The 21,519-nt window shown below is 38.6% G+C and overlaps 4 protein-coding genes across 6 annotated transcripts in view; 3 read left to right on the forward strand and 1 right to left on the reverse strand.

The window, feature by feature from the left end:
* The window catches only part of LOC307001012 (uncharacterized protein), a 573,545-nt gene that overhangs the window by 499,015 nt on the left and 53,011 nt on the right, over nt 1-21,519 (forward strand). The gene's annotated exons all lie outside the window — the stretch shown is intronic.
* LOC307000598 (uncharacterized protein) overlaps nt 1-21,519 on the reverse strand; it is a 496,331-nt gene that overhangs the window by 240,627 nt on the left and 234,185 nt on the right. The gene's annotated exons all lie outside the window — the stretch shown is intronic.
* The window catches only part of LOC307000631 (uncharacterized protein), a 426,328-nt gene that overhangs the window by 146,035 nt on the left and 258,774 nt on the right, over nt 1-21,519 (forward strand). The window lies entirely within an intron of this gene.
* LOC307008483 (uncharacterized protein) lies at nt 3,687-21,513 on the forward strand. Of its 3 annotated transcripts, none has more exons than XM_079631276.1 (3): nt 3,687-3,799; nt 4,984-5,222; nt 18,754-21,513. In XM_079631276.1, exons 2-3 carry the CDS (start codon nt 5,189-5,191, stop codon nt 20,421-20,423), a joined length of 1,704 nt encoding a protein of 567 aa, XP_079487402.1. In that variant the 5' UTR covers nt 3,687-3,799; nt 4,984-5,188; the 3' UTR covers nt 20,424-21,513. The 3 variants fall into 3 exon arrangements, with proteins under 3 accessions (XP_079487402.1, XP_079487403.1, XP_079487404.1); XM_079631277.1 differs by having other exon boundaries at nt 3,693-3,799; nt 4,989-5,222; XM_079631278.1 differs by having other exon boundaries at nt 3,779-3,818.

Below are 21,519 nucleotides of genomic sequence, written 5' to 3' on the forward strand. Positions count from 1 at the left end.
CTAGAATATTAGAAATCCAATACTCAAGCTGTTTTCTCATTTTTCTACTCTTAATATTCAATAAAAAAACGACTGAACGAAAGATACACGGATTCTCTTGAACCACCACCGCCTTTGTGGCAGAAAACTAACGTTACAACTATCTGTTCAACTTTTCTGAGATCCTTTACTCTTCCCTGTGGATGACCTGTGACCTACAAGATCTGAATTTTCTGCGGTTTGAATTTTAGAAAACTGAATTTGAAGTTCTGAATTTCTTCTTCATCTTGAAACCTTGAATCTGTATTTTTTTAAACTGAATATTTGCAGTCTAAGAATTCAGAACAAAAAAATAGCTGTTTGAAAATACATGTCTATAAAATTCTGCCATAAAAACATTTCAATTCGTTAAATTTCAAATGTTCAATATTCGTTTAAAGAAATCAAATTCAGAACTATTTAATATACCACATAAAATTAAAGTTTGTTAGATTACACTTGTAAATAATTCAAATTTACACAATTCAAATTCAAATAATTTTGTCATATTATAAGCTCCATAAAAGTCTGTCTGTTAATTTCTGCTGCGCTGTAGTCAGTATAGGGAAGCAAGTTAGGTATATTTAACGTCGCCAGGAGACGTTCGGGGACGTCTTCAGTAGACGTGATCCAGGTAGACATAGAAAAGAGAAAATAGATATAAAATTATATTACAGGAACAGTAAAGAAATATAATTACAATCATATTCTGAGAATGATTCACACACTGGCATGATAGTCGAACAAATGCAATAAACAATGATTAACACTCTGCATCCTTAACAGTAATAACAGCCTTATCAATGCAAATAGTCATGATAAATTGTACAATGGTACATTATTAATGTAAACACAGACGCAGTTTAGAATACTGTCGATGCTAATACTGATTAGCATTTCTCTCGCGGCAAATTACGGCCGCAACGGCACTCCGAAACTCGCCGATGGAAACCGCAGAAAGATCGCGGGACATCAATAACATACATTCGATGAACATACATATGCAGATGTACTAACATCAAGGCATAAACGCATTATACAGAACATAAGCTGTGTCTGAAACCGCTACCTATCCACTATATACTGCACTATTTCGGGTGTCGCCCCTTTTTTAGTGGTGTCGAATTCCCAACATCCGTTCACTACTTTTACCCAGAATCCTCTCTGAATTCGAGTGTACATTCGATGTACACTTGCTGAGGCACTATTTCCCAGAAATCCAATGTGGAGAGAACTGAGTGTGCATGAAAGTGCAGAGCGAGCAAGTTTAAACCAGAGATTACTTTACTTTACTTTTTTTACTTTTTCTCAGTTTGAGCCTGCGCAGTTCGCCCAGCCATCAGGAAGTGAGTGCTTCTAATTGACTTCACTTTTCTCCGTTGAAACCTATGGGGTCGCTCCAGTTTATATACTGTCTATGCCGATCACTGGTGATCAGCGCGAGATGCATACCGGTTAGAAATGTGTCCGAGTGCGGTCCGCCTTGCTCTGATGTCATGCTGACGTATGTAAAAAAACTCTCGCGAGCGCAAGGCCTATCATACAGCATTCAGAAAAATGCACACCTAGTTCTATGGCCCAATGACGCTATGATTTAGCTACTTTTAAAAAATGCGGGTCGGGTACAATATTTTCTTTCTTTTTTTTGCGGTCCGAGTTGCGGGCGGGTTAGTTGAAAACGTCGGTCGGGTGTGGGTTGTTTATACATTGACCCGCGCATCACTGATGCTGACATATGTAAAAAAACTCTCGCGAGCGCAAGGCGCACGTGTCGGATTCTGCAGTCGAGCGCAGTTGCTCTCCACCGACTGCGCTGATCAAAAGCTTTTTATTTATTTATTATTATTTATTTTTTATTGAAGGCAACAATGGGTACAAACGTGTAAAACCATCAATATACAATCAAACATTTATACAGACATACCATACAAGAGACAAAGAACAAAACAAACAAAAATAAGAATATTAAGAGGATTCGGGGAATAGGTCATAATATTTACACAAAAGTTTTCCATTCTTCTTGTTCTTTACAAGCTTGTGTGATTTAAGAAGCATATTAAGTTCCAAAATATAATGTTTAAAACATAAGGAAGACTTATTAAATTTCTGCTTGTGTATAAAGAACTTAGCATATAAGATTATAAAGTTTAATACAAACTCCAGGGTGCCATCTTGTGGGAAATAAAAGTAACATAAAATATCTTTCAGGGTGAATGAGTGAGTTATATTTTGAGATTGGAGAAAATGAGTACCCAAATCTTCCCAAAACCTTTTGGTAACTGGACAATTAAAAAATAAATGAGGAATGGTTTCAGTGTCCTGTTTACAAAAGCTGCAGCATGTGTCAATGTCTAGAAACTTAGCAACAAAACAATTTGTAGGGTAAATGTTATGTAAAAGTTTAAAGTGGACCTCTTTAGCTTTATTAGAGATACAGTATTTGTGAGGAATCAACCATGTTTTTTTCCAATTTATTTAACTTATTAAGGAGTTCCAATAAAACATCCCCCTTGGAGCAATGGAGTTACTCTTTTGCAAATGTCGGCGAATATGCTTATTATTACAACAGACAGTTCTACACCATCCAACATAAGTGAAAGCTGTCTGATTTCTTTGTTTCCATAGCTCAGATGATTTTTAATTAATTGTCTGATTCCGACAGGGATGGCATCAGAGATCTTTAAAAGGTATAGGGAAATCATGAGCTACCATAAACTGGTCATAAGAGAGCATGGTGCCAGAATCATCAAATAAGCAGAGTACATGGTTAATTCCTCTATCGAACCACTTAGGGAAGAATACTGATTTATTCCTAATAAGAATGTCGCTGTTGCTCCAAAGGAGAGATTTGTGTGGTGAGAAGTTGTGATTGAAGGATAATTTCCATGCCAAGAGGGACTGTTGGTGGAAGTTGGACAGTTTGATAGGTCATTTATTTGGTAGAAAATTACACTTTAAAAGAAATGAGAGCCCACCCAGCTTATTAAAAATAAAGTTTGGAATAAAGAAAAAAATAGAATCAGGATTTCGAATGCACCTTTTTAACCAATTAATTTTGAAAGTGTTGACCACATCTATAAAATCCAAAATCTCTAGACCTCCTTTTTCTTTAGGGTTAGAGAGAACATTCTTTTTAAGCCTATGAGACTTGTTCTTCCAAATGAAATCTAAAAAAGTATTGTTGACTTGATTAGCAATTGAGTCCTTTACAAAAAGAGACAAGGAAGGGTAAACAAAGCGAGAAAGGCCTTCTGCCTTGCGCTGATCAAAAGCACGATGGGAAACGACTTGCTGATGACACAGCTTAATGCTCATTGGTTTAAACAACCATGATGTGTTTTTCTCTTTTAAAATGTTTGAATTTAAAACTCTGATTTCGTGTTTTTATGTGTATAAATTATGTGTGAATATTCCCAAACTCTCTGTGTGATCTCTATATGGGTTATTTGATTGTTGTCATATTTATTAAAAAATATTTATAAAACATATAAGTAAAAATTATTACCGGTAGGCCTACACGTCTTTGGTTTGTAATTAAATAACAAGAACTTTGAGTGTCTTGTTCATTATATTTATTTTCTTATAAAAGCAACAGAACTTAAATGACATCCAGTTCATTAGCAACACCGCGCACGAGCGTGAATCCCGCGATATCCATCTTTGATCTCGTTGGTGTCTGATCCACTCACTACGAGAAGAGAAAACTACTACATTCAGACTACATTCAGGCGAGGCAAGGCGCATCTCAAACAAGCCTAGTTTCAGCGTCGAGTCTTCTGAGGTGAGGAGAGCAGTTCACGGTATTTCTCTACACACACTTACAGTTTGTTTAAGCGACAGACTCGTTTCTGTATTGTTTTAATCGGACACAGCGATACTTGTGCGTCTTTTCTGGCGTCTTCTCACTGAAATAAACATGTAGTGCAGCAGCAGCGAGCATGAGGAGAATATGTTGAGTTCATTCAGACCTGAGAGATTTTGTGTTCGTTTGTGTGATTGTCTTGATGTTTGGAGTGAAAACTGTTACTGGATGCCAAGTTTAAAAGTTAAAGTTTGAGATCTGTGAGGGGAATTGATTGGAATCTTAAGTGTTGCTGTTGCCGTTTTATTTCTTACGTTACTCTTTTCACATATTTGGCAGATCATATGTGTTATAATACTGGAACATAGCCTACATATAAATACTTTGTAAATAATACATTGAGCCAATAGTGAGCCACGTGAGACATTTTAAACCTATACATAAATGCTAATTATAGATAAATATGAATACAGTTTGATACAGTAAACCATATTGTTTTGTGGTGTTCTTTATTTTAATAAATGTTTTATGATCATTGTCAGTTTCTGCACAGTATACAAAACTGTAACACGTTAATGATCTAATTACATTATTGTAATGAATGTAGCTAGTTATTAAAATGTCAAACTATATATATTCATATGGACATTTTATGGTTTAGTGTTATTTACCTGAGTGTCAATTGTGTTTGTTTTTGCATTATTGATGTTTAATATCAATTGTTTTATTCTCTTTTTTTCAGTATAGGTCAATATAGCTTTATATGTCCATCAGTCAGATAATGTGTTTCTAACAGCAAACACTCAGAATAAAGTGAGATGATCTGCTGATGATCCTGAATGGCTTGTTGAATGAGTGTTGATAGTCTGAGGCTCATCAATATTAACAGATCTGCTGAAAACACTCTTTATTTCATGACAATAGTTCCGGTTTTCACCTCATTTATTATGCTGATGTCTTCAGATCTCCTGTAAATTGACACTTAAAGCTCATTTCATTGGTGTCAGCAGACTGAGGATGTTGGTGACAAATCTGTAGATTTACTTCTGTTTATTCTTATAACTGTTTTTCTTACCATTGTTACATGGAAGAATGTACACTATTTATATTCTGTTGTTGTCCATGAGCGTAAAAACAAACTCAACTATTTTTTATTTTGTTAGATCAGCTCCTCACACACTGTAATTCATCATCGGTGAAGCTCCTCCCACATCAGTCACATCATCAGTGAAGCTCCTCCCACTGTAATTCTCCAATAAATGCTGCAAGTGAAGACGAGCATGAAAGCATCAGGAAGAGCTGAAATCTGCAGAGACTGAGTTTATTAAAGAGGACAGTGAGAACACGAGTGATCCAGAACCCCGCAGAATGAAACACACTGAAGATCCTGAAGAACAAAGAGGTTGGTGTTTATTCTTCATTTTTTATTTTTTTATTTTTTTATTTATTAGGACAGCACACATTAATCAACATTACTGTAAATGTGCCAGTGTTAGCCTTCTGGCTTTCGGCAAGATGTTTTGAACATTAATTTAGAAAATTAATAAAATATACAGTATACAAAAAGTAACTCAAAACAAAATAAAAACTACAAATAAAACAGAACAATTCTCACGACATAAAACCACACAAAACATCCAGAGACATTAGAAACATCAGTACAGTTGCGGCAGACACCATTTAGACATAGCCAGCCATACAAATAACTCGAAGCAGCAACATATACCTTACTTTTGTTACATGCAAACATGCAGGACAACAATAAACCGTATACATAGAATAAAATACATCAATTGTTATGTTGGTCTTATCAAGCTGTGCAAAGCTGGCCACTTGGCAACGGGCGGAGGACATGAGACATATTAGCAGCAGGATTAAATAGTAACAATATTACAAATAAAATGTGCAATGTACTTTTTAGTTTAGAAATGTTCACATGTTTGACTTTTCAAAAGCCAGACCTTAAGACTTCGTGTTGTCGTGGAAATTCTTTCTAGACACTTTAACAAATTAAACACAGTTGGAGATCTCGAAAGTTATATTGTATCAGCTTTATTTCTTGCAAGAAAGGCAATTCACATAGACAGAGTTTGGTATGAGAAGGCAAAGAGCTTCTCCTTTTGCACAGTTTATATAAGCCGCGTTTCCACCGCGGGAACTTTCCCCAGGAACTAGGAACTTTGGGCTGGTACTCGGTGTGTTTACACCGCAGGAACCAGGGTCTAAATGAAGTTCCGGGTAAATATTTCCCCCTCAGAAAGTCCCTGCTGGCGAGGTAGTACTTTTTCAAAGTTCAGGAACTTTCGGGGGTGGGACTTGTGCGCTGAACATGCTGATTGGTTGTGTTCACGCCGCATTTTGACTGGATGACTCCACGCAGCATTCTATTTTAACCGGCATTTTAAAAAATCTATTGCGGTTCGTGGCTTCATGCGCGAGAGTTGTCTGTCTGCAAATATGGAATTTAATTTTTTTTTTTTTAAACACAGCTGGACCGACGACGAGGTTACGTATTTGTGTAACAGGAAATTTTCTGCGCGTTCATCCCAGCCATCTCATATTCATGTCCGCAATACATCACAAACACAACTGCAGCACAATTTTAATCTCCTCCATACTTATTATAAATGTGGCGCTCAAAACTGATTACTGTGCGTCGCAGACTGGGAGGAGCAGACGCGCGCAGTTTATAATCTTCCCGGTACTTTAGACCGCGGTGTAAACGCAGAAAGCAACCGGTCTGGGGCAAAAAAAGTTCCTGGGAAAAAAGTTCCTGGGACAAATTGTTCCGGGTAATTTCGGTGGAAACGCGGCTATAGATGAGAAACATCACACTTACCCCATCTTGTTTATCTGGTTTAATACCCTCACACATTGTTGCCATTTCCCATACGATATCTATTACACTGTGAAGGTATGGTAGGTGTTACATATTAATTGGTATGGTGTTCCATAATTGAGAAGCTCTTACAGAAAAACATGATTGGCTGAAGGAGCTAGACCTAAAAGGGATTACACAGTCTCCTCTTAGAGCTGATCTTGTAGTTCTGTTGGTATCATTTTTCTGCTTGATAAAAGTACCAAGTGGTGGGGGAGCTTTACCATTTAGAATCTTACACCAGACAGATATCACTGTATTTCATTACATTTTCCCAACTACGAATTTCATATTTTCCCTAAATATTACAGTGGTGGTAGGCATTGGGTTTTCTATATAACACTGTGAGTCTGCTTATACAAAGAAAGAATAGGCTTCAGTGTTGTACATCTTGCTTGAGTCCCAACTTGTCATACAATAGCCGCGTTTCCACCTAAATTACCCGGAACAAATTGTCCCAGGAACTTTTTTCCCAGGAACTTTTTTTGCCCCAGACCGGTTGCTTTCTGCGTTTACACCGCGGTCTAAAGTACCGGGAAAATTATAACTGCGCTCGACTGCTCCTCCCAGTCTGCGACGCACAGTAATCAGTTTTGAGCGCCACATTTATAATAAGTATGGAGGAGATTCAAACTGTGCAGCAGTTGTTTGTGATGTATTGGTTTACTAACGAGGAAATAAACAAAACGGCAGAAAAGAGACGAGCACTGATACTAAAGCGAGTTCAGAAAGCTCGTAATGCTAGATATAAAATTAGACGATGCGGACATTGACCGTGAGATGGCTGGGACGAACGCGCAGAACATTTCCTGTTACACAAATACGCTTAATAAAGCCTGAACCTCGTCGTCGGTCCAGCTGTGTTTTCTTTTTTTCTTTTTTTTCTTCCATATTTGCAGACAGACAAGTCTTTTTTTGAGTGAGTGATTTTTAAAAATGCCGGTTAAAATAGAATGCTGCGTGGAGTCATTCAATCAAAATGCGGTGTGAACACAACCAATCAGCATGTTCAGCGCACAAGTCCCACCCCCGATTGTTCCTGAACTTTGAAAAAGTACTACCTCGCTAGAAGGGACTTTCGGAAGGGGAAATATTTACCCGGAACTTCATTTAGACCCTGGTTTCTGCGGTGTAAACACACCGAGTACCACCCCAAAGTTCCTAGTTCCTGGGGAAAGTTCCCGCGGTGGAAACGCGGCTAATGTTAAGTGGGGGATGATCATTGCATTCATATATATTTTTGCAGCTGTGGTTGTTAGGCAGTTTCTTATATACCTAAAATTGGCCAGGTTGTATTTAGTTATTTGTATTACTTTCTTCACTTGTTTTTTGAAGGACAGGGTGGAGTCAAGGATAATGCCGAGATATTTAACATGAGAGACTACTTGGAGGATCTCTCCAGACACATATACTTTCGGATCATAGTCAGTTGCAGAATGTGTTTTTGTAAAAAAAAAAACATGCAAACAGTCTTCTTAACATTAAGAAACCGGTGTGAATCATTAAGCCATTTGTTTACATTAATCATTGCTGCATTGGGTTTAGAAGTGGCTTGTTCTTTGGTTCTGGCATGGACATAAATGACAGGATCATCTGCATACATCTGAACCTCACACCCTGTGCAGATCGATGGTAGATCATTTATATATAAGCTGAACAGGAGAGGGCCCAGGATGGATCCCTGAGGCACACCCATTTCATTGCTCAGGAAGGATGATGTTTCACTACCCACCCTTACACACTGAACTCTGCCCTCAAGATAGGACTTCATCCACTTTATCACATTAGAGGATAAATTAAAATTTGCTAGTTTACAGATAAGTATTTGATTGTTGACCGTATCAAATGCCGCCTTTAAGTCTAGAAATATGGCCCAGACAACATCATCTTTATTCTTTTTTAGCTTGATGTTTTCTAAAAAGAAACAGTTTGCTGTCTCAGTGGAATGGTTATCTCGAAAACCAAATTGCATTGGGTGCAGTGTAAAAGGGCTACTATTTATTACTATATACTATTTAAATGTGTGTAGTCAGCTGTTCAGCAACACATTTTTCTTTAATTTGAATTGACAGGTAAAATGCTAATAGGTCTATAATTACTCACATTAGTCGGGTCTCCTGATTTATGAACTGGAACAACATATATATATATATATATAACAAATATTTTTTTCCTCTGATTCCTGAGCTCATGTCGATTCGATTCCACCCTATGACGTAATTTTCCGTCACAAAAATATGTCCGCCATTTTGAATTGTCCAAAAAACCTTCTTTTGCGAACTCGTCCTAGACGGTTTGTCCGATTTGCACCAAAATTGCACCAGATCATCTTCAGGCAGTGGGGACAAAAAGTTATGGAATTCAAAGTTGATTAGTCCAACCGTTCTCAATAAACGCGCAAACTAATTTTACGTAGAGCTTGCAAAAACACACGTAAGGCTGTATCTCCGCAACTCTTTATCCAATTCAAACCAAACTTGGTACATGTCATCACAAGGATGATCTGAGGCAACATGCAGCGTTTCGGCGCAGCGCCACCTACTGGTCCGGAGATATGAAAAATTGCTATTTTTGCTTAACTTCTGAATGGTTTGTCCAAAAATCATAAATGTGGTCTCGTTGGATTCAGAGCGTCATACCAAATCATCTGATATCCAATTTTCCCAGATCGGCGTTTTTGGCTGTCGCCCATTTTGAATTATGTGCTAAAATGCTGTATTTTATGAACGCATGAACGAATTGTTACGAAACTCTGTATGGGTCATCAGCATGATGCCCTGAAGGAGCCTGAGAAGTTTTGAAACAGCGCCACCTAGTGGATAATTTTTTTCCAAATGCTTATAACTTTGGGTGTAGTCGACTTATTCTCACGGGAGTCATCTCCTTAGAGTCCTGAATCGTTGCCGAGTCCAACGATATCAGAATTGCCAGGTTTCGGCATATGGTTTGCCCAGCGTTGTAATTTAGCACTTAAAAAACATTTGGCGATATCTTCGAAACCTCTAGTCCGATCGACACGAAACCACCGTCAGAAGTTTGGAAACATAGGTCGATAGCTATACGCCAATGCCCAAATGCGAAAATATTGATAGTAAGGGCTAGTAAAGTTTAATCAAAGTCATGTGTCAGTCATTTTTTACGTGTTTTTTCTCATAAATGTCTATAACTCCGAAGGGAATTGAGATATTTTCACCAAAACATATGTATGACACACATATGTATGGGCTTGCTGTGAGGACACATAAAAAAATGGTGGGATTGAGCCTCTTGTTGACGCTATAATAGAACAAAACATGAAATTACCATTGACTTTAATAGTTTTGTGATATACAATGCTATACTTAATGAATGCATTGCTGTAACATTACGAAACTCAGTATGTGCCATCAGCATAATGCCCTGAAGGTACTCAAAAGATTTCCAGACAGCGCCACCTTTTGGTCAAAAGTTATAATGAACTTTCCAAAAATGCTAATAACTTTTGAATAGATTTGCCTATAGTAATGACACTCTCAATAGATTCCCTGGGTTATGCTGAAAACATAGATACCAATTTTGCAGTCAAACTTCCTGTCCGCCATCTTTATTTCCTTTTAAAACATACTTTTTCAAACTCCTCTTAGACTGAAGTCCGCTTTTCACCAAAATCGGATCGTGTCATCTCCAGACCGCGCCGAGTAAAAGTTATGGATTTCGTATACCGCAGATGCAAAGTTGAGGCATGATGCCAAAATGACTATTCAGGCTTTATATCTGCAATGCCTTGACATATTGACACCAAACTTTGTATGTGTCATTGTCACTTCACTCTGTGACCACATCACATCAGTTTCGTAATAGCGCCACCTATTGGTCGAAAGTGATAATCATATTTTTAGTTAATGTATGTGATTTTTCAACCATTTTGCCAAAATTCATCTTTAAATGTCTTCAATTGCTCCTTGCTGCAGTGGGTCTCACACTCCCAGCCACTTTGGCATGTCTTGTCGTCTTGCTTGCGCTTGGCCCCGGTGATTGCTGCTTGCAGTTATATTTAGGGGCCAAGCACTGAAGGTGCGGGCACCTATTGTATCTGTTCCGGTTCTTATTCTTCTTTTTCTTTTTTTTCTTCCGACTGGGCGTCTATGGCAGCCTATACAACCGTTTGTGGGAAACTTATAAAAATTGGCACACTGATAGAGGACAGCCTGAACTATCACCATAGCAAATCTATGGTGAGTCCCCAACTCATTCCCTCTAGCGCCACCAGCTGTCCAAAGTTTCACTCATGTTTATGCTAATAACTTTTGAACCACAAGGGCTAGAAACAAAATTCCTTTTTCCTCTGATTCCTGAGCTCACGACGATTCGACCCTATGTCGTCATTTTCCGTCATAATAGTTTTCCCGCCATTTAGAATTTTCCGAAAAACCTACTTTTTCGAACCCCTCCTAGGCCGTTGCTCCGAATTTCACGAAAATTGAACCAGATCATCTCCAGACCATGACGACAAAAAGTTATGGAAATTAAGTTGATTCGAATAACCGTTCTCGAATACCGCGCAAATAAATTTTACGTAGCGCTTGCAAAAACAGACATAAGGCTGTATCTCCACAACGCTTTATCGGATTCAGACCAAATTTGGTACATGTCATCACAAGCATGACCTGAGGCTACATGCTGCGATTCGGTGCAGCTAGGGCTGGGTACCGAGTCTCGATACTTTTTAGGTACCGACCGAATTGCCTCGATACTACCGAGTATCGAAAAATGACATGTTGTTCGGTTCCAGATTTCGATACCTAAGGAGTTAACTCGTCAACTTCAGTGCTCAAACAAATCCCGATACATATGAAATGCACAATGACACACATAAAGTCGCTCACGCACATACACGCAAACTTTACACACACGAGACGCGCGAAACTCTCCGCGCACATACTCATATGACTATGAGACGCGCGCACAAACTCTCGACGCGCATACTTATATGAGACGCGAGCACACACACACAAACTCTCTCCGCGCACATATTCATATGAGACGCGAGCACACACACATAATACCTTAAAGATGTGGAAAAGTCGATCAAAAGTGTGGGTACATTTCTTCAGGCTCGATGCCAAAATTGTGTTGTGTTGTGTTGTAATCTTGTTGAAATGGATTTCATAAAATTGGTATCGGAAAAAGTATCGTTCAGGAACCGGTATCGAAATCAAGGTATCGGTACCGGTACCGAAATTGTTTGAACGATACCCAGCCCTAGGCGCAGCGCCACCTACTGTTCCGGAGATATGAAGAATTTATGTTTTTGCTTATAACTTCTGAACGGTTTGTCCAAAATCTCGTTAGATTCAGGGCGTCATACTGAGTTGACTGATATCCAATTTTCCCTTATCGGCCATTTTGGCTGTCGGCCATTTTGAATTATGTGCTAAAATGCTGTCTTTTATGAACGCATTAACTTATCGTTACGAAACTCAGTATGGGTCATCAGTACAAGGCCCTGAAGGTACTCAAAAGATTATGAGACAGCGCCACCTTTTGGTCAAAAGTTATAATGAAATTTCCAAAAATGCTAATAACTTTTGAATAAATTTGCCTATAGTAATGACACTGATCTCAATAGATTCCTTGGGTTATGCTGAAAACATAGATACCAATTTTGCCATAGTCAGTCAAACTTCCTGTCCGCCATCTTTATTTTCTTTTAAAACCTACTTTTTCTAACTCCTCCTAAACCGAACGTCCGGTTTTCACCAAAATCGGATCGTGTCATCTCCAGACCGTGCTGAGTAAAAGTTATGGATTTCGTGTCGATAGACAAAAACGCTTTCGTATACCGCAGATGCAAAGTTGAGGCATGATGCCAAAATTACTATTCAGGCTTTATATCTGCAATGCCTTGACATATTGACACAAAACTTTGTATGTGTCATTGTCACTTCACTCTGACCACATCACATCAGTTTCGTAATTGCGCCACCTATTGGTCGAAAGTGATAATCATATTTTTAGTTAATGTATGTGATTTTTCAACCATTTTGCCAAAATTCATCTTTAAATGTCTTCAGTTGCTCCTTGCTGCAGTGGGTCTCACACTCCCAGCCACTTTGGCATGTCTTGTCGTCTTGCTTGCGTTTGGCCCCGGTGATTGCTGCTTGCAGTTATATTTAGGGGCCAAGCACTGAAGGTGCGGGCACCTATTGTATCTGTTCCGGTTCTTATTCTTCTTTTTCTTTTTTTTCTTCCGACTGGGCGTCTATGGCAGCCTATACAACCGTTTGTGGGAAACTTATAAAAATTGGCACACTGATAGAGGACAGCCTGAACTATCACCATAGCAAATCTATGGTGAGTCCCCAACTCATTCCCTCTAGCGCCACCAGCTGTCCAAAGTTTCACTCATGTTTATGCTAATAACTTTTGAACCACAAGGGCTAGAAACAAAATTCCTTTTTCCTCTGATTCCTGAGCTCACGACGATTCGACCCTATGTCGTCATTTTCCGTCATAATAGTTTTCCCGCCATTTAGAATTTTCCGAAAAACCTACTTTTTCGAACCCCTCCTAGGCCGTTGCTCCGAATTTCACGAAAATTGAACCAGATCATCTCCAGACCATGACGACAAAAAGTTATGGAAATTAAGTTGATTCGAATAACCGTTCTCGAATACCGCGCAAATAAATTTTACGTAGCGCTTGCAAAAACAGACATAAGGCTGTATCTCCACAACGCTTTATCGGATTCAGACCAAATTTGGTACATGTCATCACAAGCATGACCTGAGGCTACATGCTGCGATTCGGCGCAGCTAGGGCTGGGTACCGAGTCTCGATACTTTTTAGGTACCGACCGAAATGCCTCGATACTACCGAGTATCGAAAAATGACATGTTGTTCGGTTCCAGATTTCGATACCTAAGGAGTTAACTCGTCAACGTCAGTGCTCAAACAAATCCCGATACATATGAAATGCACAACGACACACATAAAGTCGCTCACGCACATACACGCAAACTTTACACACACGAGACGCGCGAAACTCCCCGCGCACATACTCATATGACTATGAGACGCGCGCACAAACTCTCGACGCGCATACTTATGAGACGCGAGCACACACACACAAACTCTCTCCGCGCACATATTCATATGAGACGCGAGCACACACACATAATACCTTAAAGATGTGGAAAAGTCGATCAAAAGTGTGGGTACATTTCTTCAGGCTCGATGCCAAAATTGTGTTGTGTTGTAATCTTGTTGAAATGGATTTCATAAAATTGGTATCGGAAAAAGTATCGTTCAGGAACCGGTATCGAAATCAAGGTATCGGTACTGGTACTGAAATTGTTTGAACGATACCCAGCCCTAGGCGCAGCGCCACCTACTGTTCCGGAGATTTGAAGAATTTATGTTTTTGCTTATAACTTCTGAACGGTTTGTCCAAAATCTCGTTAGATTCAGGGCGTCATACTGAGTTGACTGATATCCAATTTTCCCATATCGGCCATTTTGGCTGTCGGCCATTTTGAATTATGTGCTAAAATGCTGTCTTTTATGAACGCATGAACTTATCGTTACGAAACTCAGTATGGGTCATCAGTACAAGACCCTAAAGTTACTCAAAAGATTATGAGACAGCGCCACCTTTTGGTCAAAAGTTATAATGAAATTTCCAAAAATACTAATAACTTTTGAATAAATTTGCCTATAGTAATGACACTGGTCTCAATAGATTCCTTGGGTTATGCTGAAAACATAGATACCAATTTTGCCATAGTCAGTCAAACTTCCTGTCCGCCATCTTTATTTTCTTTTAAAACCTACTTTTTCGAACTCCTCCTAAACCGAACGTCCGGTTTTCACCAAAATCGGATCGTGACATCTCCAGACCGTGCCGAGTAAAAGTTATGGATTTCGTGTCGATAAACAAAACCGTTTTCATAAACCGCAGTGGCAAAGTTGAGGCATGATGCCAAAATGACTATTCAGGCTTTATATCTGCAATGCCTTGACATTGACACCAAACTTTGTATGTGTCATTTTCACTTCACTCTGACCACATCACATCAATTTTGTAACTACGCCACCTATTGGTCGAAAGTGGTAATCCATTAAATCATATTTTTAGTTCATGTATGTGATTTTTCAGCCGTTTCACCTAAATTCATCTTTAAATGTCTTCAATTGCTCCTTGCTGCAGTTAGTCTCATGCTCCCAGCCATGTTGGCATGTCTTGTCATCTTTGCGCTTGGCCCCGGTGATTGCTGCTGGCAGCTATATTTATCTTTGTTATTGATTCAGTAAATGACCCTTCGTGCCGTTTAAGAAAGAGAGTATCCAATCCAAATATATCTTTTGATTTCAAATTAAGAGAGTTCAGAATTGTTAACTTTCAATTCAGAGACGTTCATCAAGGATAGGACAGGTTGAGAGATATCAATTGGTGAAGGACTGAGAGGTTCAGTTACATTTGTGTACTGTCATCTTAACAGAATTCACAAAAAAATCACCAGCTGCTTTGTTGTATTATTATGCCATTTCTCAGTTAGCTTTTTGAGGGAGTCCCAGATTTTAGTGGTGTCAACAATAATCGATTCGGCGATGCATCGCAATGCGGGATATGCACGATTCAGCATCGATGCGGCAAAGTGCCATAATCGATTATGTCACTGTTTATTTTCTGGCCTTGAGTTGGACAATAAAGTTGTGAAGTTTATTACTTCCGTGGGCATAACAACAACAACAACAATCAAGACGGCTGAGGCGGAGGGAGATGACCGCGATAGACGGGTAATTAAAAACGCACCCAAAGCTTGGAAAAGCGGACATCTGGGCACATTTCGATTCTACGAAGTTAATGGGAAACTTAACAAGACGAGGCTGAACACAGGAGCGCAGCTTCGCGGCTGAGACACGTATAGTCTATAGAGTATTATTAACTTAAAGCTTTACTCTTAAACACAAAACACGTCCATTTTAATAAAAAAATGATATTTATTAAACAAACCAGATCAAGAGCAAAAACGAAATAAAGTGAATAACTGAAAAATAAAGCATAGGCTCAAAACTAATACAAACAGTGGCACTGCGCGAGTGCGCGCATTGGGCTCCAATAATATGTTCCCGTCTTCTAAAAAAAAATGCTGCCGATGTCTTTGTTGACATGGTAGAAGAGGACTGACTATGAATTAAACGGTCTCTCAATTAAATAAATAATATTCAGCAAACCTTAGTAGCCTACTTTCTTCAATCTGACTGTCTCTCTTCTCCAGTGGGTTGGGATAATCCAAAAGAAGTGAAAACAAGGGGGGTGTTCTGAAGACAGACTGTTACCTGTGAAACAGGGGTGCTCTGAAAACACCCCCATTAGCAATTAGTGCTTTCCACCTGATGAAATGAATGCGCAAAATGAATGAAATGAACGCGGCAAAACTGATGAAATGAACGCGCAAAACGAATGAAATGAACGCGGCAAAACGAATGAAATGAACGCGGCAAAACGAATGAAATGAACGCGGCAAAACTGATGAAATGAACGCGGCAAAAAATCGACCAATCAGAATTTTGGTCAAGCCAGAACGTATCGACCAACAATCGACTAATCGATTGGGAGATTACAGCCTTAGAAAGCAGTGATTTATGTTTTCTTTTTCAGGTTTGAAAATGTCATATACAATACCCTGTACCATTCAATTTTATTTTGTTTAATGACATTTATGTCAAAGATACAGCAGTGATAATGGTAGTGATAATACACACATATAGCAGCCAATAAAATCTGTTGTTCAATATATGACTGCTTGTATTGCCTCATGACTGATGAAAAATTTGCCTTGTTGTGTGCAGTAGAATTTTGATGCATCGCAATGCATCGTAGAATCGAATTGAATCGAATCGTTACCTGGTGAATCGTAATCGAATCGAATTGTGAGGGCAGTGCCAATGCACACCCCTACCAGATTTGTTTATGATTTCCCTTAGCTTCACCTATCAGACTAACGAAGTTTGCTTTAGCTACTCGGATGTCCTTTATTACCCTATTTCTTAAAGAAGTGAACATATATCTGTCAGTCGGTAACAGTTTTAAGAAATGTTCGCAGTGCCTGGTCTCTCTCCTTCATTAGTCTCCTTATGTCACCAACAATCCAGGGGAGAGTATATTTACTGTCATCTCTAGATTTTTTTTTTTATATATTGAATTTTGGATAAGAACACATGTGTGTCACCATCCACATTTGTACCAAGTAGTAGTTCATTCCAATTTATGTTCTTAAGTTAGCCATCAGCCAGAGCGCGGACGCACTGAAGCGTTTTTTTTAAATATATATAGTTCAAAGTTACTATCAGATTTAATGTTATTACCTTGACAAACTATACATCATTAAAAAGATATAAGTCTCACGTTTCAGTATTTGGCCACTATTGTATTCTGAGAAACTTATAGTGACAGTTATCTCTTAATTTGTGTCAGGATTTATGTAATGAAAAAATGAGTCGATACCTTTAATATGAATTATGAGCATCAGCCGCGTCCATTCAGAAAAAAACTCCCGTGCTGTCGTCATGAGAACGCTTGACAAAACAACGTCCCTCAAGGCTTTTGGCTCAAAAATTTGCAGATTTGGAGAAATATTGATGGATTCTCATAGGTTTACATCAGATTTCTATAGACAGGAATAATATTTATTGAATTTATATCCAAATGCGTCCATGTAATCATAATGCGCGCTGGATACTGATGTACTGTGTTTTCAATCCATACAGCAGCCGGAGGGCGCCATATGCACAGTTTTGTCCAAATATGGTATATGAAGAAGAAGTCATAACCATGTGACATTCCAGGACGTCACTGACATAAACAAAGCTAACAGAGATCGCTGTAACATGCAGATAAAGATGTTTTGAAGACAATAAACATTATTGCAATGATATTTGATTGACCTGTGTTCTTCGAGCCATGTCAGGTATTTTTATAATAATAGATTATATTTATAATGTAATGCTAATCGATATAGACTTTATCATCGTGCAGAATACTATAAAATAATATATTTTCTGTCTGATTTTTTTTTTCTGAAGCCAAATAAGCTCATAGAAGATTATTTAAAACACTCGACTTGCGCTATAAAGTAAGTTTGGAGCACAAACATGGTTTTAATCTCATAAATTGTCGGGTATTGATGGTGTGCTAAGCTAACATGCTAGCTAGCTCTCTAAGTGCACCTGCCATCTAGCTGTTATTTTTATGATTTTTTCTAAATAGGAATGCTTACTAAAATGTTTCTTTATTCAAGAAAGGCATTTGATACAGTTTCAAATGTGAAGTGAGTACTTTGATAAAATAAATGCGGGATTGAAACTGCGTGAATAGCCAGTCGATAGCCATTATAATGCAGACAAAAGAAAAGCATATTTATGGCCATAAGCAGGCTGGAGATGTGTGAATGTGAGCAGGAGAGACTGACACTGAATGGGGCTCGTTTGCACCACAAAACAATAGAGACAATAGACTGAATAGATGCTTATAGATGACAATAAACACAAGTTTCAATTTTAGTTTTAGACTTATCTTCAGATTTTAAATATAATATGGTCAGACATGTGGCTTTAGCTGCAGTGCATTTCTAGATTTATACAGTGCCAACTTTAATTTTATTTTCATGAAGATGTTTCATAAAAAAAAAATTAATTATGACAATAATGCATTCTACATTTCCAATAAAGTGCCAGGTGTCAGCTTTCAAATGAGATCATACTTGTGCTTTTAGTACAAAGGGTTCATGAACTATATATATATGTAGTGAACTGTATATATGAACTGTATATATGCCATTTCTGGGGATTTTTAAAAAGTGGCGTTGCAGCTTAACAGGTTTAAAAAAAATCCAAATCAAGATCAATGTACCTCATTCATGGAAAGATACGTATTTGATCAAAATGATTGTAGTATTTTATAGCAGTTGTCTATTACATCAGTGCTCACTTTTATGTCCTTTCACTTCATATTTATCTATTTTAATTATTTTGATTTACTGAAAATTAAATATTTATTTTTCTTTCATTTCAGAGCTGATGGAAGAGAGCGAGGAGAGTGAAGAACTGAGTGAAGTGGAGGAGGAACATCATGTCAAACCTGGAGGAAAACATTTGAGTCGCTCAAAGACTAAAAATATTTTTTTAAAGAAAAGAAGAGCCAAGAAATCTTTCACCTGCACTCAGTGTGGAAAGAGTTTCACACGCAAAGATAATCTTGAGATTCACATGAGAGTTCACACTGGAGAGAAGCCGTTCACATGTGATCAGTGTGGAAAGAGCTTCACACAAAAACCAAATCTTAATACACACATGAAAATCCACACCGGAGAGAAGCCGCATGAATGTGATCAATGTGGGACAAGTTTCACAGAAAAAAGTTGTCTTAAGGAACACATGAGGATCCACACCGGAGAGAAGCCGTTCACATGTGGTCAGTGTGGGAAGAGTTTTCCATACAAACGAAGTCTTGATGTTCACATGAGACTTCACGCTGAAGTGAAGCCGTTCTCCTGCGATCAGTGCGAGAAGTGTTTCACACAAAAAATACATCTTAAGGTTCACATGAGGATCCACACTGGAGAGAAGCCGTACGCATGTGATAAATGTGAGAAGAGTTTCACGAATTCATCACACCTTAAGAGTCACATGATGATCCACACTGGAGAAAAGCCGTTCATGTGTGATCAGTGTGAAAAGAGATTCTCAAACAAACACAGTCTTGATTATCACCTGAGAGTTCACACTGGAGAGAGACCGTTCACATGTGATCAGTGTGAGAAGAGCTTCATGTATTCGAATAAACTTAAAAGACACATGATGATCCACACTGGAGAGAAGCCGTACGCATGTGATAAATGTGGGAAGAGTGTCAGGGAGCCAGCAGATCTTAAGAAACACATGATGATCCACACCGGAGAGAAGCCGTTCACATGCGATAAATGTGGGAAGAGTGTCAGGGATTCAGCAGATCTTAAGAAACACATGATGATCCACACTGGAGAAAAGGCGTTCATGTGTGATCAGTGTGAAAAGAGATTCTCAAACAAACAAAGTCTTAAGCTTCACATGAGAATTCACACTGGAGAGAAGCCGTTCACATGTGATCAGTGTGGGAATAGTTTCGCACGAAAATCATGGCTTGAGCTTCACATGAGAGTTCACACTGGAGAGAAACCGTTCATGTGTGATCAGTGTGAAAAGAGATTCGCTCACAGACAAAATCTTAGAGATCACATGATGATCCACACTGGAGAGAAGCCGTTCACATGTGATCAATGCGGCAAAACATTTCTTAGGGCATCATACCTGAAGTCACACCTGACAATTCATACGAAGGAGAAGCCACATTCATGTTCTGTGTGTGGAAAGAGTTTTTCACTGCTGCAACATTTACAAATACATCAGAAAATACACACTGGTGTGAGAGAGCACATGTGCTTTGAGTGTGAGAAGACTTTTATTACAGCAAACAGTTTAAAACTCCACCAGAGAATTCACACTGGAGAAAAACCTTACAAGTGTTCACACTGCGACAAGAGATTCAATCTGTCTGGCAATCTGAAAGCGCATGAGAGGATCCACACCGGAGAGAAGCCGCACACGTGTGATCAGTGTGGAAAGAGTTTCTCTATTAAAAGTCAGCTGAAGATACACATGAAGATCCACGCGCTGGAGAAACCACTGAGTGGAGAAACCAATTAGTTTCCTAACTGCCATGATGAGTGACAGGACAGATTGTAGCGATGGGCGTTCTGACAATTTATATTATTATCTTGAAGACAAACTACTTTTCAATTGAATCATCGAGATTGTGATCTTTTATGTTTTCGTAAAATGTTAAAACTACAGTGTAATCACCATGGCAAAATCTCAGAGTAAAACTGGGAGTGGTGATACACCAGTGTTTTCCCAGATGAGAACTTTGTCTATTCTTTGTATCATCTTTTTACTCTTTTTAATTCATTTTATAACTATCATATATCTTTTTAAATTCCCTTTTATAACCGTTTAAACTTTCCTTGCTTTTATTTTGTGAGTTCTTTGAATTGCCATAGTGTATGAAATGTGCTATATAAATAAACTCGCCTTGCCTACAGCAATGACTGCCTACTAGATAGTTGTGCTGACTGACCAAATTATACCATGTCTCTCTATCATGTGTCTTTCATGCGCGGTGACCCATTTAAAAAATGTAACATTTCAACGCAAGCCAACAATAGGACTGTGAAAGGACTTGAATTTTAGTTTCGATTCTGATTTTGAAAACGTGATAAAAAACGGAAAACGCGGACTAAATTGCAGAATCCAGTCAGAAAAACGGAATGTATAAATCTGCCGCAAAGAAGCCAATGGCACACGTCACTATATATACTTATTGGCACATTCGGTCTTCATTGGCATGTGCCAGTGGATAGTGGCATGTGTCACTGACATTATTGCGACACACTGACACGACACCTGACCGAGTCGCGGAACATGTCACCGTATATTGTGACACCTCCAGTAGTGACTGACAGATGAATTGAGCACCTATACTGACCAGGGTTCCCGCGGAGTCTTAAAAAGTCTAAAAAAGACTTAAATTCATAAAGTGAAATTTAAGGCCTCAAAAAGTCTAAAAAACAGAAGTTTAGGTCTTAAATTTAATTTACCCAAGTCTTAAAATTCTTACCTTCGTTCATTTTGTTAATTGTGGTCAAGCGTTGTCAGCGGAAAATAAAACGTTGGTTGTTTTGTTTTCCAGTAGCCTAGGCTACGTGATGATGATAATCCCATTGCGTGATCACTGCAGGTATAA

Source organism: Phoxinus phoxinus, assembly GCF_949152265.1.
Source record: "Phoxinus phoxinus genome assembly, chromosome: 1".
Lineage (NCBI taxonomy): Eukaryota > Metazoa > Chordata > Actinopteri > Cypriniformes > Leuciscidae > Phoxinus > Phoxinus phoxinus.